The 20,286-nt window shown below is 38.2% G+C and overlaps 1 protein-coding gene across 5 annotated transcripts in view; it reads left to right on the top strand.

The window, feature by feature from the left end:
- Positions 1–20,286, top strand: part of CDYL (chromodomain Y like) — a 104,951-nt gene that overhangs the window by 67,212 nt on the left and 17,453 nt on the right. The window contains exon 1 of one of the 5 annotated variants that reach the window (XM_057399320.1): positions 12,036–12,768. The exons of the other annotated variants lie outside the window; for them this stretch is intronic. Within the exon in view, the coding sequence (XP_057255303.1) occupies positions 12,693–12,768 (76 nt within the window). The 5' untranslated portion in view covers positions 12,036–12,692. Of the gene's footprint in view, positions 1–12,035; positions 12,769–20,286 lie in introns of those variants that run through there. 5 annotated transcript variants of the gene reach the window in all.

Genomic DNA, 20,286 nt, shown 5'->3' with positions numbered 1-20,286 from the left:
ACATTTCATCACTTACTGCTATATCCTGTGTTAGCTTGAGTTAGCCTGGAGTATTACCAGACTCTAGAGACTAAATTTTTGTTTGTCATTTAATGCTGAATAGCAGGGAGTTGATTAAAAAAAATATGCTCAGATGAAAATACTTGTTTTGTGTGTCATGTTCTGCATAACATCTTGAGAGGATGCCATCTGCTTCTGAATAAATAAATAAATTGGATTCCTATTAAAAGAGCTTGCTTTCAGAAAAGCAGCTTATGTTTCAGCCATGTACACATAGCCTAGCCCTGGTAATGTGTCCTCCAAACAGTTCCTTTTGGCAACCTCTGCTCTACCCAGCAAGACCTATGCAGATTGTTGTGTCTCCCTGAATGCCTGAGTGTGCTGACAATGAAAAACTGTGTGGGCTGGTTACCGAAACTTCTGTTGGGGTCATCCTGATAAAGTGTTTGCTTTTGCTATTAGCAATTTCTTCCTTTAGTGTCCTTCTCGACTGAAGAAGAGAACAGAGGGGGGCTCGGATGATTCCTTGCTAAACCTCTGCTGCATAAACTTTGGACTTTGTCTTGAGCGTGGAAGCTGAGTTGGCCTAAGGGGCTTTATGAATACAAGAGAAGTACAGAGGGTTTTGGTTTTTTTTTTGTTGTGGTTTCTCTTTTTAACAAAAATGGGTTGGGGTGGTTTGGGGGGAGAGGAAGTTTGTCGGTTTTGTTGGTTGATAGATTGGTTTTGTTGCGAGTGCCTATGGAATAGCATATTGCCAAAGAGGTTTTTTTTAATTTTGCATGTATCAAGCTGAGCTGTAGCCTGGAGAGATACCAGTAGGAGCTCCAAGCCAGAGATCCAATGTGAATAGGTTTTAAGATAGGTCACAAACACATTGCCTTTTTTCTTGCATAATTAAAATTTTGCAACTTAATTTCTGGAAGCTGGCTTCAGGACTGTCCTCAGGTTCCTTGCACCTGAACCCTTGCAAAGGCAGGAGAGGTCCTGGCAAAAAGAATGGATTTTTTCTCTAAAATTGCTTGGGTTGTTTTTCCTGTGCCTTGCTTAAGCGCCTTCTCCAATTTCATTCTCTCTGTTGAATGCAGCTTCTTCAAAATCTTCAGACTCTACTGCTTCATTGAGGGCAAGGAGAAATACAACCACAGACTTCTTTTAGACAACATAGCTCAAGCCAGCTATACTTTTCCCCCAGTTAAGTACTGTGATTAAACATTAAGTAGAAGTGCTTCCTACATCTTCTTGCACAATGATGTCTTTCATTCTATCTGTTCCTCTTACAACCTCATGGGTTGGCTTCTTGGTCCTCTCCATATCCTTTAATTTATGCCAGCCTACTCAAATGGGCTGAAACAAGCAGGCCTTGGGCAGAGGAGGATCTTGAAACTGGCACTGCTGCTTACTGAAGCATGGCCTAGATGTGTCTTGAAAAGACTTCTTGATAAAAAAAAACTGGTGAAGTAGTGGGAGAGTAGTTAGGAGCTGTTTTTTTCACTGAGCAAAAGCCCCTGTTACTATGAGTCACTCCAAGGTCCTCCAATTATCAATACCAGGATGCTAGAGAGGGACTCTTCATCAGGAACTGTAGCAATAGGACAAAGGTAATGGGTTCAAACTTAATCAGGGGAAGTTCAGGTTGCATATTAAGGAAGAAGCTCTTTACTGTGAGGGTGGTGAGGCACTGAAATGGGTTGCCCAAAGAAGTGGTGAATGCTCCATCTGTGGCAGTGTTCAAGACCAGGGTGGACAGGACCTTGGGCAACATGGTCTAGTGTGAGGTGTCCCTGCCCATGGCAGGGGGTTGGAACTACATTATCTTAGGGTCCTTTCCAACCCTTAACATTCTGTGGTTCTATGAATCTATGCTTATAACCCTGACGCAATATACTAATCTTCTATCCCCTTCACAGGAGAAAGCAGTGTCACTAAGCAGCTTCTTCAAATACAGGCAGTATGTAATCCATGAACATAAAAACCTCTGAACTGAGTTTTACAGCAGTGGAAAGATTTCTTTGTATCTCAACTAAGCTAATACAGAGCCTTTTTAATGGCAATTTCCTATAGTCATCTCCAGTCTTATGGTATACATCTCCCTGTGAATGAAAAGAATGGAAGGAACTGACTTGAAACTTCAGCCAAGAAGTTTTAAATTCAGACCAAGCAAAATGTGGTCTGGGCCATTAATCAACTTTTTGGAACCAGCTAATGAGGGAAGATGCCTTTTGATTTCATTAGACTAATATGACAGCAGGTCACAGGGAAGATAGAAGCAAAACAAATTTTAAAAGGTAGTGTTTAACAAATAGGTCCCTATTCTTTACTCAGCTCTATAGCAGGAATAATTACCAAGATCGAGCAATGTATTCTAATAGAATACATTGGGTTATATTTGGTTATTCAAAAAAATTATGTGCTTCAATCTGTGCTGAAATTCCTGGTTTTTTGGTTTGCTTCTCCTCAGACATTTGTATATGCTTGTGAAGGTTTCTCAGGGCTTGTTTAACGTATCTGCAGGGATGGAGACTGGACACCTTCGGCATGCTTGCTCCAGTGATTGAGTACCTCTTTGCAAACTTTTTCGAACCTATTATCAGAATGTCAGAATTTTCCCAGTTACAATCTATTTCCATTGCCCCTCCTCCTTTAATGTGCACCTTCGAGAATAACCTGGATATGCTTCTGCAGTGCCACATGTTAGGTAGTTAAATACAACATTAGTAGGATCATCAGCTCTTGCTAGGTGCTTATTTCTAATATGTCGTGCCATCCTACACAGACTGAGGGAACCAAAATCTGAATAGTTTTTGATGTTAACTTTCAGCTTTGGAAGTCTGTGATGGGGAAAGAGGGACTTTCTTAGCTCTGAGAATCTCACATCTACCTAATCACATAGTCAAATTAAGCTTGTAAACCGTAATCAGACCTTGTCATTGTTAAGTACTAGTCATGTTTGAATCATTTTATTATTTGGACATGTAGCCTCACAGTCTCTGTTACAAAGTTGGAGAATTTGGGAGATCATTAGGGGTCCTCAAATAGATGCTGTTACCAGATGGGAATTATGTGGTGTGTGTTCTGGAGATTAGAGAGTTAGTGACTCCCATGATCTCTGTCTTTATTGGTATGTACGGATTTCTACCAATAGCTTCAAACTAGCACGATGGCATGTGTTTATAGAAAGCTTGTTACTTGAACGCTATTCTTCCATTTAGAAATGCCTAACATCTTAAGAACTGTGTAGAACAACATGTCACTGAAGCAATAAATATTGGCCTTTGTTCAAAATACAATAGCATTGAAAACAGGACTATGCATGTGGAAAGCAGATTTTCTTATTTATTTTTTTAAACCTCAGGGATGTTGTTAGGGATGCAGCTTGGGCTAAAGGAGATGTTGATCAGCTTTGTCCGTCCTTGTACTGAGGCAGAATTAAGCAAGTATTTGTTTTCCCTGACAGGGCTTGCATAACCTGTTCTTAAAATTTACAATAAATTCATAATGGGGATTAAACCATCTCTAACTCACCTTTCATACTGCTTTGATCAGAAAAGTCCTCTTCCTTTTCTTTTCCCAATATATTCTAGCTGATACGGCTTAGCCAATGCTATTCAGTAGTGATTCTTCCAATGAACAATTCAAATTTTACTTGCACATGCTGTAGAACAGCTGTCAGATCTCCATAGTTCCTTCTTACGTACTAAAATGACCCTATTAATCTTTTCTCATATGTCCTGTTTTTGAATCTTTTGCCATTGCTGATCAACCATAGACAGTCCGAAGTATCTCCCTTTGCATATGGTACCCCAAACTGGATTTTTTCAGCAGTTACTTCACAAGTACTTATTAGAAAGCATCATCTCCTGGAACATGCAGTTTTCTTACCAGTGTACCTCAGAGTTGAGCTTTGCCCTTCTTTTTTACATCACATTGTTAACTGGTGTACACTTTGTAACTGATTATAACCTAAATATACTTTTCTGTGTTCTGCTTCATAGTCTGCAATGCCATGTTTTTAGTGCATGCTTTATTTTTCTTCCATATGAGTAAACATTTTATTGAAAAAAGGCTGTGGTCCAAGTATATTTATAGGTGGAAGTGTAATACTTAAGATGGGTTTTTTCACCAGTCTCCCCTCCGTGTATTCCTAGAACCACTGCCCCAGTACCCTTCCTGATCAATCACAGCATACCTTTTTTCTCTTGTCTTGTCCAGCAGTGATGACTACCTTCCAAGTTTTGCTAACCTTGTTTTGCTGTTTCTCAAATGTAGGGCCGATGTTGTCACCTGAAAGACTTCCTGATTTTATCATTCTGAAGGGAAAAAGATGTTAAAGACAAGTCACACATTTCACAGCACAGCTTAATACCCTATTTGCATCTACTGCATCAATCCCATTATGGGAAGAAAGTGTTTCCTTTTTTGTTTCTTTTATTGTTGTTGGTTTTTTTGGGTTTTGTATTTCCCTCAGTGAGATTGCTAGGGTTGTGGTTGTGGGGTTTGACTGGCAGCAGAAAGGCCCAGCATTTCATTGCCTTGGTGCAGGACTGGGCTGTGCTCACTGTCCTACCTCCCTCTTCTGTCACAAGGAACAGTGCCTGTGGGCTGTGAAGTTGTAGCCCCCTCTCCCATAGAAGGTCTTTGCATGCCCTCTATGTAAGTGGGCTGTGTGTGTGATGACAGCCTCTGAACTGCCCCAGGAAAGGTGACCTTGGTCTGTTTTAAATTATGAGTGCTCGCATTTTGATCAGGTTCAGTGATCAGGTTTTGAAATCCAAGTGTGTGCTGTTCCTGAATTGCTCATAAATTTGAAATGTTTTGCCTATCAGATTTTAAAGATCACTCTGGAGATTAGCAGCCCAAGATCTGTAGATCTTTGTCTTTATGATGTATTGTTTGCTCAGTCTGATCAGGTGATGTTGTTTGCATGTATTAGCAACACACATTAATTCACTTCTTTCTTTTTTTCTTTCTTTTTTTTTTTTTCCTCCACACATACTTTTATTTAAATTTTTGGAAGTGTTGGACCTTATTGGTCTGATTTCCTTTTGGTAGCATTAACTACATGTTTTGACCAAGGAACTTTGTAATTATAGTTACTTTAAATATTGATTTTGGAGGAGTGATTTGCAGTGCATCTCTTTTCCATGGGAATACTTGCTGGTGTTCATAGTGCGCAGATTCTTTTATTGCACAGTACTTGCAGTTTCAGTAGTTGACACTGCTGAATCAGTTGCACTTGCTGTTTCATTTTTAGCTCCAGACTTTCCAAGAAGTTGTGCACTGCTTGTTTGAATGATCTCAGGTTTATGCTTGTTGCTCCTCATAACGCAGTCAGAATGCCTGTTTTCCCACACATTTCCTATCCTCTGAGCTGCGACTTTGTAGGTAAAACCAGGCATGTCTTATGTTTTGTAATTGTTTCAGGTGGTGATCCTCATCCTTTAAAAAAAACAAAACAGTGCCATAGTTATTTTAATCTCGTTTTGTCTGTGAAGGTAAATGATTTATATATCACTTAGACCCTAAATACATGAATTATGAGCCTTGTTACTGGGCTTCAGCTCCTTTAAATTAAGGGGAAACACTAATTCTCAAAATAGCTCACATTTATATGATATTAAAATACGTACTGAAAGAATGCCTTCAGCGTATATTTTATTTTATCACTCCTAGCTTGAAATAATACAAGAATGTCAGTATCTAGTTCTAGATTGCTCGCTGACCATACAGAATCATGGAACTTTTTTTGTGCTCAAACAATACACCTGGTTAGGATTTAAAAAAAAAACGAGGTGTAATGAGTGAAGTCACTAGTTATAAATTGGTGGAGCTTCAGTTCAGTGAATTCCTGCTAAGCACTTTAAGAACTTTTCCTGTCTAAGCTCTGGCTTCCTATCTCAGATTTAAAGAAACAATACCTGTTTCCTGAAAACCTGCTTGTCTTTTTGCCCCACGTGCTTTTCACTTTAAAACTGTTAGAGTGATTTTTATCCACCTATTTAATGCCATAAGCGATGAAGCATTACCTTGAGACTTTCTTGAAAAACTTTTGACTGTCTCAACACATTCTAGAAAGTTGACAAATCTAGCCTGTGTTGGGTTTTTCTTGTTTGCAAGGTAAAAAGGATTTCAAGCTTTTTAAGAACCAACTTCCCATGGCCACCACTCAGAAGGATTAGAATATTTTCCAGTTAAATGTAATGACAAATTAGCTGTGTTTCAGGAAAATAATCGGTAGGTTTTGTCCTGTGCTTTTTTATTTCCTTTTCATCAATGTAGCAAAAGAGACCACCTGTTTACAAATGTTTGTGCAACAGATTGACAAATAAAAATGCACATCTCCAAACTTAAATGTAGCCTGAAGTTCATGGGTTATCACAGCATGTTTAGGAGGATCTTTATACTTCTGTCAGAGGTAATGTTTTCCTGACAGAAATAGGCAATGAACCTCCAAGAGCAATATACATTTCTAAGAGATAGTAGTTTCTGCAGTCTGGAAAGTTTAGAGTGCAGAGCGATACTTTTGACACAGGACAGTGATAGGAAAGGTATCCTGGTTCACTGTATAAATGAGAATCTTGTCTTAGTTTCTAGGTTGACCAGAAATACTTAATTTAGGGCCTTCTGTGGTTGCATTCTATTGCAGCTTTGCTTTTGCCTTTGTTGGTGGCAAATCGTAACTACTGTGATGTGAAGGCTGTAGTGGGATAGCTTCTTTCTAGTGCACCTGTGAGGGAAGTGGCACAAAGCAATTCTTAAATGTGGATTTTCTAAGGAGAAGTCTTCATATATTTATTTGATAGTGTAGTTTGCGGCAATGTGTACACGTACCACTAGAAGTGTATTTCAGATGATGTGGAGAATTAACTTAATTGTGGCTAACATTAAATATGTCTAATATTGCCTGCCCCATAAAGCTCCCAACACTGATGCCCAATTCTGTAATCAGTCTTGTTCTTCAGAGACTCCTGCCTTATAAATTCACAGATCACCACTGTTACTGATGTGATACATATCCAAACTAGTCAGGATTCTTTTTTTTTGTCTACAGGTAATGAATAACTGTGCGAGGTGGGGAGTTGTGATGCCTGAGTTAGATGAAATCCTCTTTAAGCAACAGTATTTGGTTTTTATTGTCAGTGTAACAGGTTTTTGCCAACAAAATGTACTGGCCAAACTCTAGGATCAAGTGTTTTCTTTTTTCCTTAAGTTAGGGAGAATTCAAATTTCATTGCCTGAGTCTGCTGCTCTGAATTAACAACATGATTAAATATAAGAGGTAATAATCTCCATATCTCTACCTTAAATTTAGGACTCTCTAGAATTTGATAAATTTGTTATTGCCTTTTTTTCATGTTATTAAGGGTAAGGATAATAAGATCCCCTGAGACTGCATCAGTAAGTACATGGAAAATCTCTGCTGTCTGATCATGCCAGGGAGCTAAACTCAGTGTGAAGTCAGTAAGAGAGCTCTTTAGGTTGACAGTAAATGCTGCAAAAGTATCAGGCTGATCTAAATCCCTTTGTTTGATAAAGACAGTTATGCTCATTGAAGAGTAATTTCATTTGTGAACATTAAGGGGTTTTGCTGCCTCTTCCATATCTTTTGAATTTCCCCTGGTTTTCTCGTGTGATTCTTGCAAAATTCAGTCTGGTGGAAGAAAGGCTCAGTAGCAAATCATTGAATGATTTGTGGCCTGTAAAAGTTACAGTTGTTTTAAAAAGGAAAGATGCGATTCTGACTACTGTTTTTTTGAGAGCATATCATCAACGTTTTCCTATGACACATGTGAAATTACTTTTCTAGACCTAGTTTCAGTACATAATATAAATAAAATAGATAGTTTCAGCTGAGAGGTAGAGCTGTCTTATTTGCATTACAGAATATGGGTTAGCAATTTTATAAACTTCTTCCAGTAACCTGTCATAATGGGTAATTAATTGTAGCATTCCTGAGATCTAGATTTTGGTTTAAAACAGGCAAATACCAAGGACATAGTACTCCTTCACTGTCGCATAGCTCATCTTATTTTATGGTTATGTTCTTTCTTACAGAATTTTGTGCTCATTTCCAGTATGAACGTTTATCAAGACACTGGCAGGTGTTTGGTTTTCTCATAATTAAAGTTCATAATTCTGGTCATTAATTGCTTTAGAATTATTCAGATAGTTTACTGTACTCTGATCTTTGCATGAAAGAGCTAGTATTTCTTCAAAGCTTTATTTTGTGTTTTAATAAAAAGTTGCATTTCACTGGGGAAGATATGCCGATATGGTTTAGGGGCTTTTTGGAACTTTTTTTTTTGTCTTTGAAGGAAGTTTATTCATTTACAGTAGAGGCAGATACTATGATACTGTCCTAAGCTTACTGCTTCTCAAACAAAAAACCCTCCACTGATGCCTCAATACTAAGTTCGGATTTATACTTTTTATTTCTCTGTATGTTATCTTCAGTCTTTCTGTTCTGTTTTAGCTTTTCAATGCAATCCCCATAGTAAGGTTTTGATACTAATAGGTTTCTTAGCTGATTGGTTGGTTGGTTTTCAGGTTTGTCCTCACAGTGGAGCACAGTTTTTCAGCTGCTGTGAGGTGAAAAAGCATAGAGTGGGATAGAAATGAAACCTGCAGAAAACATGTTATTCTTTAGTTTCTAGCTTACTCAGAAGGATTTAAACAATAAAATCTGTAAGAGGACAAGGAACATTTAATAAGAGCGCCTCAGGCTTCACTGAGTAGCAATTTCAGTAAAACATCTCCTGCTTGGAAATTTTATTCCCCCAAATCTCCCTAAGTTTTGTGAGCAAAGATACATAAGCTTCATCTTATGATCACTGTTCCATAGACCCCCTTTTTTGCCAGTTAATTTTAGCATAAAGGCCTACAGAAGGATGTTCTTTATTTTGCTTGTTTGGTCTTGTTTCCATCTTCAAAATATTTAGATTTTTCTAGGATGTCAGTGTTTGTGGTTGGTTTAGGGACTATATTTGTTTTTTTCCTGTTACAACTATTGTTAGAGATTTTAAATTGTGAAACAGATTAACAGCTAAAAGACAAATATTTTAAAGTTTAGAGGGTATTTATTTTCTTTGACTGGGTATCTTTCTCTCAAAACATTGTACATTGTTATAAATCAAAAGAATTCCATAGACAAACACTCTGTTTGACCAAATGTGTTTGCCTGGAATACCCAGGATTCTGTTACAGTAATTTTATTGCAGTTGTTACAAACACAACACAAGTAATATTCCCTCTATTCTCCACTGCTTTAGTGACTAGGACTGCCATAATGTTGATGCTATCATAACATTCATATTCTTACTCTCTCATCTTATAAGGTTATGGTCTGGCTAGTGCATTCTGAGTTGCACTGGCCTTTTTGCTCTACATCTCCTGTTGATGTTGAAGGACAATGTCTAAATGTTGGGCGGTTTTATTAGTAATATTATTAATAATAGTAATTCATGAAACGTCAGCACATGGAGCTTTCAATAGGGATGTTAATATTTACTTTGAATGACTGATTTTCACAATATAGTATACTTGGGATGAATATCTATGTATACATAGAGAAGTATCTGTGTGCTTCTGATTGTTCATGTCTTACTACATTTCATATTTGCTGTTTTGTAGCAATACTTAAGAATATGTATTTTACATAGATATATTTCATCATATTTTATGAAAGAAAGTAGGCTTTAACATGGTCACATTGCTAAATTAACCAAGAAATGAGTCTTTGCCAAGAGATAACAGAAGTGAGTTTTGAAATACAGGTTATAGGTGTAAGTTAGATAAGCCAATTTTGAATGATTTTAATGAAGTCTAATACTAAAATCCATATAGTAAATGAATAAATGAATCAGTTACACTGGCAAAAAAAACAAATATGAAAAAACTAAATTAAACAGTCATTGATTCTTTTGAATCATAAATGCAGCTTTGCTAAGCAGATGGGAGGGAACAGTTCTCAGTGCGAACTAACATAACTTACTATGATAAATAAGGGAACATCCTTTCCAAGAAGAAATTTTAAAACAAAAGAAAGTTTACATGGAATTTTTAGTGCGTATATGTTCACATAGGCTGACTTTCAGTGGCAACGGTGTCTGATGGGTAGATTTCCATTGAAACTGTAACAGGGAGTCATCATTATAAATCACATTTATTGAGACTGGAATTGGTTCTGGCCATCTTACTTGCAGTATTTAAACTCTGGGACAGTGGCTTGAGATTTTTTGCCTTTTGGGAACAGGAGGGTCATAAACATCAGGCTCTTCATATATCACCCAAACTTAAGCCCATTACCAGAAAAGTAACAGAAAGGAAAGCAAAGGAAAATGTCAGTAACAGAATCATCTGTGGTGAATATTGGGCTTGCGTTAGAGGGAATTACATAGCAGAAATGTATGGGATGTCAGGAATTCCCATATCCTGAGAATGTCGTGTATTGCTTTCTGAATACCTGAACTGTCAGGCCTAGATGAGCCTTTGTGCAACAACTTGCAATCGAACAGAGCTTTTTCCTTTGTGTCAAGAGATTTGCTTTTGCTATCATGTTAAAATCCTTTCAGACTTGGCCACCTGTTAAGTTTTTCTAAAAAGACTTGACTGTGTGCACACTCAGCAAAACCCTCTTCATTTTTTATCCATTACATTGCCTGAAGATCGCCTTCACTGAACACAGTTTGGCTTGGAGATTAACATAACAGCACCTGAAAATGTTTCCTACTAACAGGATGCCTACAGTAGAGGAAGCAGTCTCCTTTTCAGTGAATGGATCTTCTCAGCATAGAAATGCTGCGCTGCTAGCTAGGCTTCTTTAGAAACACCTTGGGGTGAGTTTTATAACCATCTCCTTTTGTGCCGGGAGGGCTGTGCAGGCTGGAAGAGGAACAGCTGAGGCTCTCTCTGATCAGGCCAGGTGGGGAAGGGGATGCTCACCAAATTACAACCAGCTGTGGCTGCCTCTGCTGGCACGCAGCTAAAAACTCTTTCTGCTTCAACTCCTTCCCCCATTACCCCACCCCCCCACCCCCTTTCCTTCTTGATGAATTTCATCAACCTTTTCCATCTTTCTGTAATGTAATCCTGTGCTTCACTGTAGAAGAGTGACTCCATGCCCTTGCTGCATCCTTGCAATGTCTGCCTGGCGGGGCGCCCACCACCTCCTACCTGCCAGCCTAGGACAGCAGCTGCAAACGGGCAGAGGGCCTAAAGCATCACCAGGGTGGAAGACCCTCCTGAAACTCTTGTTCAGCTACTGAATGGTCTTTTTGCTCCCATTGATGTTTACCTGCAAAGTATTGCTTGATGTAGTTTGGGGAGAAAGGAGGAAGTTGAAGCCCCCTCAAGAGAGAACTGGCTCTGCTTGGTTGGGTCTATGGAAAACCTGTTTTCCCCTTCCCCCAGTATGCTTTGTATGGCCAAGTAACTTTCAGCATTCAGAAGTAATATAGTAATAGTGGGCAACACTGGAGACACATGCAGACACAAAAACACTCTAAGTTCAAGAAAGGAAAAAAATACCTTCAAAAAGTAACTGTAGGCATCCCCTCTCAATAACTATAGTAAGCCAGGCAAACAGGTTGCTCTTGAACTCTCTATGTCCTCTCTTGCCCTTGTTCTATCAGGTATTCCTGGCTCCCCCACATCAGGGGAAACTTCATTTTACTGTGGTCTGAACTTAAATGCCAACAATATCAGAGGAATCAGGCTAGCTTTACTTCTCTTCCTGCAACCCTGCCAAATACTAGCTTAACGCCAAGCATTGCAGAAGGTCATCTCAAAGAATGACTTCTAGAGTTGGTCATAAACTCCCTTGAGCAGTCCAAAAGGTATTACACAAAGTCTATCCAATAATAGCACCCATATTTAATTTAGATAGTATTTTGGTTGTGCTGAAACCAAAGCAGGTTAGCAGTTTCCCCAGATGAATGACTGTGTTCCTTACCCTTAGAGAAAAGAGAGTTGTCATTTTTAATCTGATCACTTATTATTAGAAGTTTTGTCTTGCCACGGGCTATTTTTCTCATTCTTGTGAAACTGTTAGAAGGCTATCATTTCTTGTACCCAGCCATAGAGTCCAGTCTCTTGACTTGGAAGTATTTTACAAATAATGTATAAAGCAGGAGTAACTGTCGTATTATTGCAGAAATGATCAGTTTGGAATGGAGACTGCAATCCATAGGAGCATTCTTACAAAGACCTTACATAGCATCAAACCCTAAGCAGAGGTACAGATACATATTGGAGCTGTGGTTGAGGCTTCCCAGACAAATAAATGAGCATCTCCACAGAAGAGAATTTTTCACCCTCAGGGTTCATTCAAGGACACAGGTAGAGGGCTCCCCATCAGGACTGAAACCAGCAGTTAGCTAAGAATCTGACTGTCATCTACAGTTTGCTAATCTACACCTGCTACCATAGGCCTGGGTACCTTGTCTTTGTATTCCATCTTGTTGAAAAGCAACTGCTTTTAGGTCAGGACAAAAGGCATAAATGCTACGTAGAGTGATCACATATACATCACAGAATACTGGGAAATAAGGCTGGAGGAGGCTCTTGTTGTCTAATCCATCCTCCTCCCCCCAGACTGCTCTGCAGAGGCTGTTGTTGATTCAGTCAAATGGTTTTCACATGCAGGGGAATCCATCAGAGTTACTGGGAAACACCTGTAGCTCTGTGGTTAAAGAATGTGCCAGCTAGTAAAAAGACTAGTAGCTGTTATGTCACTGTGCGGAAATAAAAGCAAGGAGCTGCAACATGGAGGTAGGCTCTTTTGGAGGAGAAGGTGTTTTTGGTAGTGTAATAAAGTCTCAATGCCATCTGCTTTTGTAGATGCCCTTGGGACATCAGAAATATAATTCTAGCTAGTCATGGATGCAGAGGAGAAGAGTTTTAATGAGGGAAATTTTCAGTGAAAATCACATGTCTCTGGAGGTACTTGGCTTTTTTGTTGCTATTTTTGCTTGTGAAGACTACAAAATGGGAAAATCTTGTTTTGCTTTCAGAGTCTGGGTTGAATTTACTTTTTCCTGAAGTATTTAGTTGTATGAGAACATTAAAAGACATCCCTTGGGCATAAATAAAGGGGAATTGAAAGACAGAATAATGGATGTCTGTTATTTTAAATGGACTGTACTTCACCCTTTTTGCTTATAGGTCCTGGTTATTTGCCTGGTTATGTAGTGTGGCTGTACCGCCCTAGCTTGCTAGTGAGGCTGTGTGGGACAAATGCTTTGGGTTTTGTAGAGGAATCTTGACTGGAAGGGAGATTTTTCTCCAATGCTTTTGGAAGGAAAATAATTGTGAGAAGTTGTTGTTTCCAATTGCCTTGTGAACACTGACACATGTATTTATTTTTTTTTTTGTTATCAAAGCAGAGTAAAATCACTGATAGACCCTTTCAAAGAGCGATCTTGAAACAGCACAGCACAGGCCTGAATTCGAGCCATTGGTTTCCCTTTACCACACACGGGAGACATCTTTCCAATCTCAGAATCTGAGACTGAATCATTTCTGGCTTTCAGCTAAACACATTTGGGACTAAATTAAATCTACCTGTAGGATGTAGTGCTGGGTTTGTTTTGCTTGAATTTTAACCTTTCTCAAGGAGAAGCTAGTGAGGTAAGTGCTGTATTAGTGTTTCAAATTTTATTATGTTTCTTATTTATCTTTACTACAAGTAACATCAATAATATGTATTTGTGTTCATACAGCAAAGTAATTAGAACAGTTGCATTAACCCTAGTAATAAATGCTATAATTATTTTACTTCTGAATGGATATGAGCAACACTTTAACAATAGATGTTGCAACAAAAGCAGAGCTTAGAACGGGGAAGAGCAGGATCCCCTTTACAAATGAGTCCAATTTATTAAATACACATCTGGCTTTGTTTTGAAGCAGCATTTTAATTTTGGTTCAGAACAGTTTGAAAGATGTTACTTATAAGGAATAAATCTGAAAACAAAGGAACCACCTGTTGAAGTTTCTTGTTGTGTCTTGGTTCACCCTCTGGACCAAAATCCACTCTTTGCCCACTTCTGTTCTTGACTGTGTCCTACTTCATGGTCATCGTATTTGTTTTTCATATATTATAAGGAACATATATAAGCTAGATGAAAAGGAAGGGGGCATTCTAAACTTTAAACTGTACTGTTTTAAACCTTAACCATCATAAAATAAAAGGGAAGGCTTTGCTTGCTGGCTGGTATACACAGAGTGGTGTAGGCATGGTGAAGGACTTTTCTTTGGAAAGAGCAGTTGTGAGAGAACCACCTAGAGTGGCACCTTGGGAGTCTGTCTGAAAACAGAGCTGTTTCATGGGGTGGTAGTCATAGAATCATTTAGGTTGGAAAGGACCTGTAATGTGATAGGGTCCAATTGTTAACCTGACGCTGCCAAATCCATTGCTAAACCATGTCCCTTTTAAAGGATAGGTAACATTCATGTCAAAGCGCATTTCATGTATTTACCTTAGCCACTAGTTTAGAAAAAACAACTTTCCCAACAGCTTTAGAGGCTTTACCAGTTGCAGTGTTTTCTGTGTCCTTCAAAAGGTTGGCAAAATCATCAACTAAACAGTCCTGAATCTGCTTTCTGAATATATATTGCACTAATATAATTCTCAGAGAGATCAGGGCACTCTAACATTTTCCAAGGGCTTACTGGAGCATTTGTTAGATTAATTTATGGAGCTTCAGCTTGAATGTTACTCTCCTATTCTATGCATTTTACTCTAGAATTTATTATGGTCAAGACAGTCCTGGACCTAGCAGGCAGGGAAGACCCTGCTTGTGAAAAGGAGGTGACGAGTAGTCACACTTCCCTTATGTCCCCTGCTTGTGCTTCATACCACTGCAGGTTATGGCAACCTCAGCTGATATGTGGCTTCACCTCCCACCTCCCACTCTAGCTCATGTCTCAGCAGGACATCCTGTCTGCTTCTGATGCTTATTCTGTGATTCTTATTTTCTGTGATTACTTTTCTAATTTCTTGGCTGTGTAGGTAAGCCTTGATAAACTACAAATTGATGCCAGCAATGAAATGTGCTGTATTTCCCTTGCAGATACCTGAAGTAGTTTTTCTCATGAGTTTTCTAATTGGGAAAGTTTAAAGACTTTACATCACATGATGTTTTCTGAAGTACAAATAAACTAGTTCACACAAACCTGTTCTGAACTGGAAGTTGCCTTGTGCTTGCAAAAGTAGTTCATAATTTCAATGTTAATGTAGCCATGTTATTGAAATATTAGGAGGTAGATTCACATCAGGTGGTTTTTTTTAAAAATGCTTTAGAGTGTAGAGCATGAAAGAGTATGGTATCACTACAGTGATACTTGTTCTCTGATGATTTCAGTTCTTCCACTTTCCTGTGCAGATAAATCATTTTGTAATACTGGGACTCAGTCTCATACCTTAAATGCTTTACATGAGGAAATACCTGCTTTTTTCTATAATTCTTACGTGCTAGTCAGTGTATTATGTAAACTGGAAACGTGTTGCTGTTCACTTTAGACATGCTTTTCCCATTACTCTCAGTTATCCTGCCCTCTTCCCACCACCCCTTCCCCACATTCTTGCTTCCTGCTTGGTCAGCAGGAGCACTCGGGAACTGATCAATCTGAAAGCTAACTGAATGCACCCTGCAAAAATGTCTGGCTTGTTCCTCCTGTTAAATTAATTTTGTCAGGTCTTGTGGTTTCTTTGGCATGTCTTCATTTGTTTATGTCAGTTTATTATTCATTTCTTGCTACTTAGTCATAAGTTGATATTTCTGTCCAAATAGTGAGCCCGGAATAGGAAAACACTAATACTTTTGCCTGGCTATTCTGCTGCAGTTGACCTATATCTAATGGTTTTTGGAAATTTAGGTAAGGGTTCCAGTTTTCTTAAAACTGGGAAAACCAAAGGGGGTAAAACCAGTGGTGATGGTAAATAGTTTTAAACTGGAATTTGGTTTAACCTTGGAAGCTCTGGTGGAATTGTTCTGCAAATCTGTCGGTGGAGGGAGAGAAGGTATTAAGAAACCCAGCTGCCTTGTTTCTGGGTTAGACAGAAATACCTGTGATGCATACTTGTTTCTGGTCTGGCAGACTATACAGGGAAGAAATAGAGCAGCAAAGGGGAAAAAAAAATCTTCATTTTCATGTTATGTAAACTACATGGGTATTTAAGTAATGATAAGTAATTCACTATGTGCTGCCTGCCCGGATCACAGGGGTATGGAGAAGCTCATGGAAGAAGGCCCTTGACTGATTTTCCTGAACTTGCCAGCTAAATGGAGTGCCAGTCTGCTGGCAAAGACAGTCGAGCACAAGGACAAACATGCGGCAGACTTCTTCCTTCTTGTAGCAGGGGTGAACTTGGTTAACATGTTTGAAGTGTTGGTGTGATCTGAGCCAGCATATGAAAGTGCTGCTGCTTTCTCCTAGTCTTTTATTGGTTTGAAAGAAAGGGGGGAGGAAATAATAACTTTTTGTCTTTTAAACAAACCCCACAATCCTTCTTTTAGAAATTTTGTAAGCACGTAATTGTTTACAAACTAATGAAAAGGAGGATCCCACTGTAGCATTTTTCTTAATTGGAATGATTCAAAAGAACAGCTTGAAGATAAATTCCATTGAGATATCAATAGTATTTTAATTGAGCTGTGGGGGGAATATCTGATAGTGTGACATTTTCTGTGATGTTGCTACACTGGTAAAAGTAACCTACCATAGTAACTAAAAATGGGCAAGGTGTTTGGGTTTGTAAATCACCAATATGCTGACATATAGATAAATAACAGACTAGAAAGCTATAAGCAATATCATTGTTTCACTTAACTATTGACCATATGGCAACGTATTCTGAGATCAAATGGAGATACAGAGTTTATTACAGCTTTGTATATCAAACTCCCAACAACAGAGAATGTTACTGTTATTGTGCAATAACCCTGAAATCTTTGTTGTTACTGACTCCCACTTTTTGACATCAAGAAGAACTTTTATGTTTTAGCACTTTTATAAAGTAAAATTAATTTTCAATAGATAACTTTTTAATGGATTTCCAACTTTATATCACTACATTTTATATATACAACTTTGCTGAGCAAAATAGGATTGCTCCTGTGTTGAGATATTTTCAAAGCCTGACATTTACATTAGATGTGAGTATATGCGATGGGGAGGCTTCTTTCTGTTGCTTGTTTTTTGATGTATGAAACTGCAAAATATTGGTAAAAATATGGCACATACATTTATATTATAACCATATAATCTTCCTTATAAGAAAATGACATTTCTTTGTAGTAGCCAGCATGGCTTTCCTGAGTACTGCTTTGACTCTCCAGTAGGTTTTAAATGGAATGACACTTGAAACATGACTTTGAGAGCAGTCTTGTTTATGAACAGAGATATACTGCAAAGGTTAAAGGCTTTTCATTTGTTGCCCCCCTTTTTTGTTTTAGGATTTCGTGGGTTTTGGGTCTTGTTTTTAGGTTTTTTTTCCCAACTCTCTCTGAAATGAATACAAATTTTATTACTCAAGGTAACTTCCAAATTTTCTGATCTTTTAAGCAAGCAAGTCTCGGAGGTATTTCACTTACTCTGATGCATTTCCCATATAGAACATCACATTTGTCTGTTTCTCTTTTTTTACTGTCACTCAGCAATCTTACTATGTTCAAGCCTTGTAGTCTGTCATTTGTTATAAGTACAATATATCCATACTCATTATAAATCTTTTCTGGTTTCTTATGGCATGCTGGTTTCCCCACTAATATTTTAACTGACTTTGTTACTTAACACTACATTTCACTCTTATTTTTGGTCAAATTCTTTTTTTTTTTTTTTTTTTTTTTTAAATCACTGGAAAAATTATTTGTTTAGCATCTGTAACTATGAGAACTTTAGAGTTTTGCTTTTGCATTTCTAACACCCGTTCTTTATCTGTTTTAGCATCTCCCTGTATTCTTCCCAGTGTTCTTTACTTCCTATTTTCTTGTAAGTATAGCATATTCTCGTTTCCCCCTCAGTTCCTATTGACCTGTTTAACCATGTGGAGTTAATTGAAGCTACATCTCACTCCTGAAGAAATTAATTCAATTACTGTTTAAGTTTAGTTCCATTTATACACCCTCTCCTTGTGACTGGGCTATCTTGCTATTTGTCTACAAAGTATTTAATGCAATATCTTTTTACATAACACATTTATCTAAAATTGCACAGCATTCATCTTGGTAGAAATTAAATTTCAATTCCATTTGCTGATACTCAACTGCTTCTGTTTTCTGTATTCTTGGTTTAGTGTTGGAATCTGTCTGGAAAAGGTGGGTCCCTGGCAGGTTTTAGGAAACAACCGGTTGTGTAAGTTGTCTGTCATTTTGTTTCATCTATGACATGTTTTAAATGAATCAAGCTCTCAATTGTGGCTAGTTATGTACTAGTCCCATTATTTTTATGTACACGACCTTTGCTTTACTCAGTAGTAGTTCTCCTGTCTTTTATGTAGCGACTTCCTCTGTTATTTTTTGGTTTCTCTATGTGTTGTTAATGGATTTTTTCCTAAGGCAAGATTCAGCATTTTAGGTGCTTATTGTATCTAAAGATGTTCAGAGCCTGTCACCCATGAACCACTAAATGTAAGTCTGAGCACAGCTTTATGAACTTCATGCTGAATATCTGAGGCTCCCGTGCTGGGCTTTGGAATTACAGTAATTGGAGTTGCAACAATTACCAAGGCCAGAATTCAGATGGAGTTGTTTTTTTTTTTTACTATTATTTATTTTATTTTTCCCCTTTTCTTTCCCCTGCTGTCTCAAATTACCAGGTTTTGGGCCCAAGCCCTTCCATGCCCTTGCATCGATAGCATTTTAAAAAATATACAAATTGACTCTTGAGCTATGATCACACCAGGACAACTCCCATGAAAAGATGTGCTCCTACCTCCATCTCCAAATACACAAATAAGTCTTCCTTTCCTATTGCCAGCTACACAAACTATGAAAATATCTCTGAGGCCACGGCATACTTTGATTTAAAGCATCAGATATGATATACTTTGTTCTTGGCTTTGTGTAGTAGCAGGCATTATGGTACCTAAGTAAGCCTCCCTTGGTTTTGGCACAGTTGATAGTGCTAAGTCCTGTTTTCTGAAATAGATCTTAACTGGTTTGGCTTTTTTAAACTTCTTCTGAAATTTGCCTTAAACCACATTGGTTTTCCTGGGGGGGTTGTTTGGTTTGGTTGGTTTTATTTTTTTTTTTCCCCTATCACATCTGTTATTTCCTAATGCATTGATTATTTTGTCCCCTTCAAAATTGCTGCCTTCTAGTATTGGTCTTCATAATCTCTTTGAGGGTGTGGTTTCTTATTAATATATTGGTGCTGCTGAAACAGTATGTCCCACTTAAATATCATAGTGCTTATTCTGTTGCTTCCTTATCTCTCTCTTCTGCAGTAGTATCAATATTGCTACTTGTACTTAAATCTAGACATATACGACTTCTTTATAAAAGCAAATTTTTACAGGGAAAAGTAGCTTTTGGGGATTGGGACCACCTGTAACTAATAATCCTGACTTTTATACTGACTTGTTCTGTTGCCTGAGGGAAGACACTTGCAGCTCTGCACCACTCTCTATGTATGGCAGCAAGTGTTAACTACTTAATTAGTGGTTTATGAAGTTATCAGTTTAGGGGTTTTGTCTGTGAGATTTTTTCTCTTTGATAGACTAGTCATAAATATGACAATAGTCAATGAAGTAGAAAGACTAAGGTCTTAAAGAGAAGCTGATTTCTTTCCTCTGCAATATGAAGAATACTCACTCAAACGCTACCCATGATGTCTGTGATCCATCCTGCTGTGTTAGGGCAGCTCACTGCCTCCAGTTTCTCCCAGTTGCTTTCCAAGACTGAAGCATTGCCTTCTCTGTACCCTGCTTTTGGCTGTGATTATCGTCAAGTGATTTACCCTGGACACAGTTTTATATGGTTTCTTGTTTGCCACTGTATTCTTGATTTCAAAATTTGATGAAAAGGTGTTCTTGTGATGAGTGTTTTCCCAAGACTTATGGCCATGTCCAAGATCTTCACTGTCTCTGCAAATCCCAAAATGTGGAGAACCATACCACTTGTGCTGAGGTCAAGCTGTGGGGAAAGATGTTGTGAAGACAAATGCCTCCTGCATTTTCTAGTAGTTGCCTGCAGTGATATGGCACAAAGCCTAATCAAGGGAGGATACGTTATAAAAGTTTTCCTCATGCAACCCATCTGGTCCAAGTCTTTTATTCTCATTAGT

This window comes from Pezoporus wallicus, unplaced genomic scaffold, assembly GCF_028554395.1.
Source record: "Pezoporus wallicus isolate ANWC-B61680 ecotype Strahan unplaced genomic scaffold, APGP_CSIRO_Pwel_v1 contig_818, whole genome shotgun sequence".
NCBI lineage: Eukaryota > Metazoa > Chordata > Aves > Psittaciformes > Psittacidae > Pezoporus > Pezoporus wallicus.
This window is presented reverse-complemented; position numbering and strand designations above follow the sequence as displayed.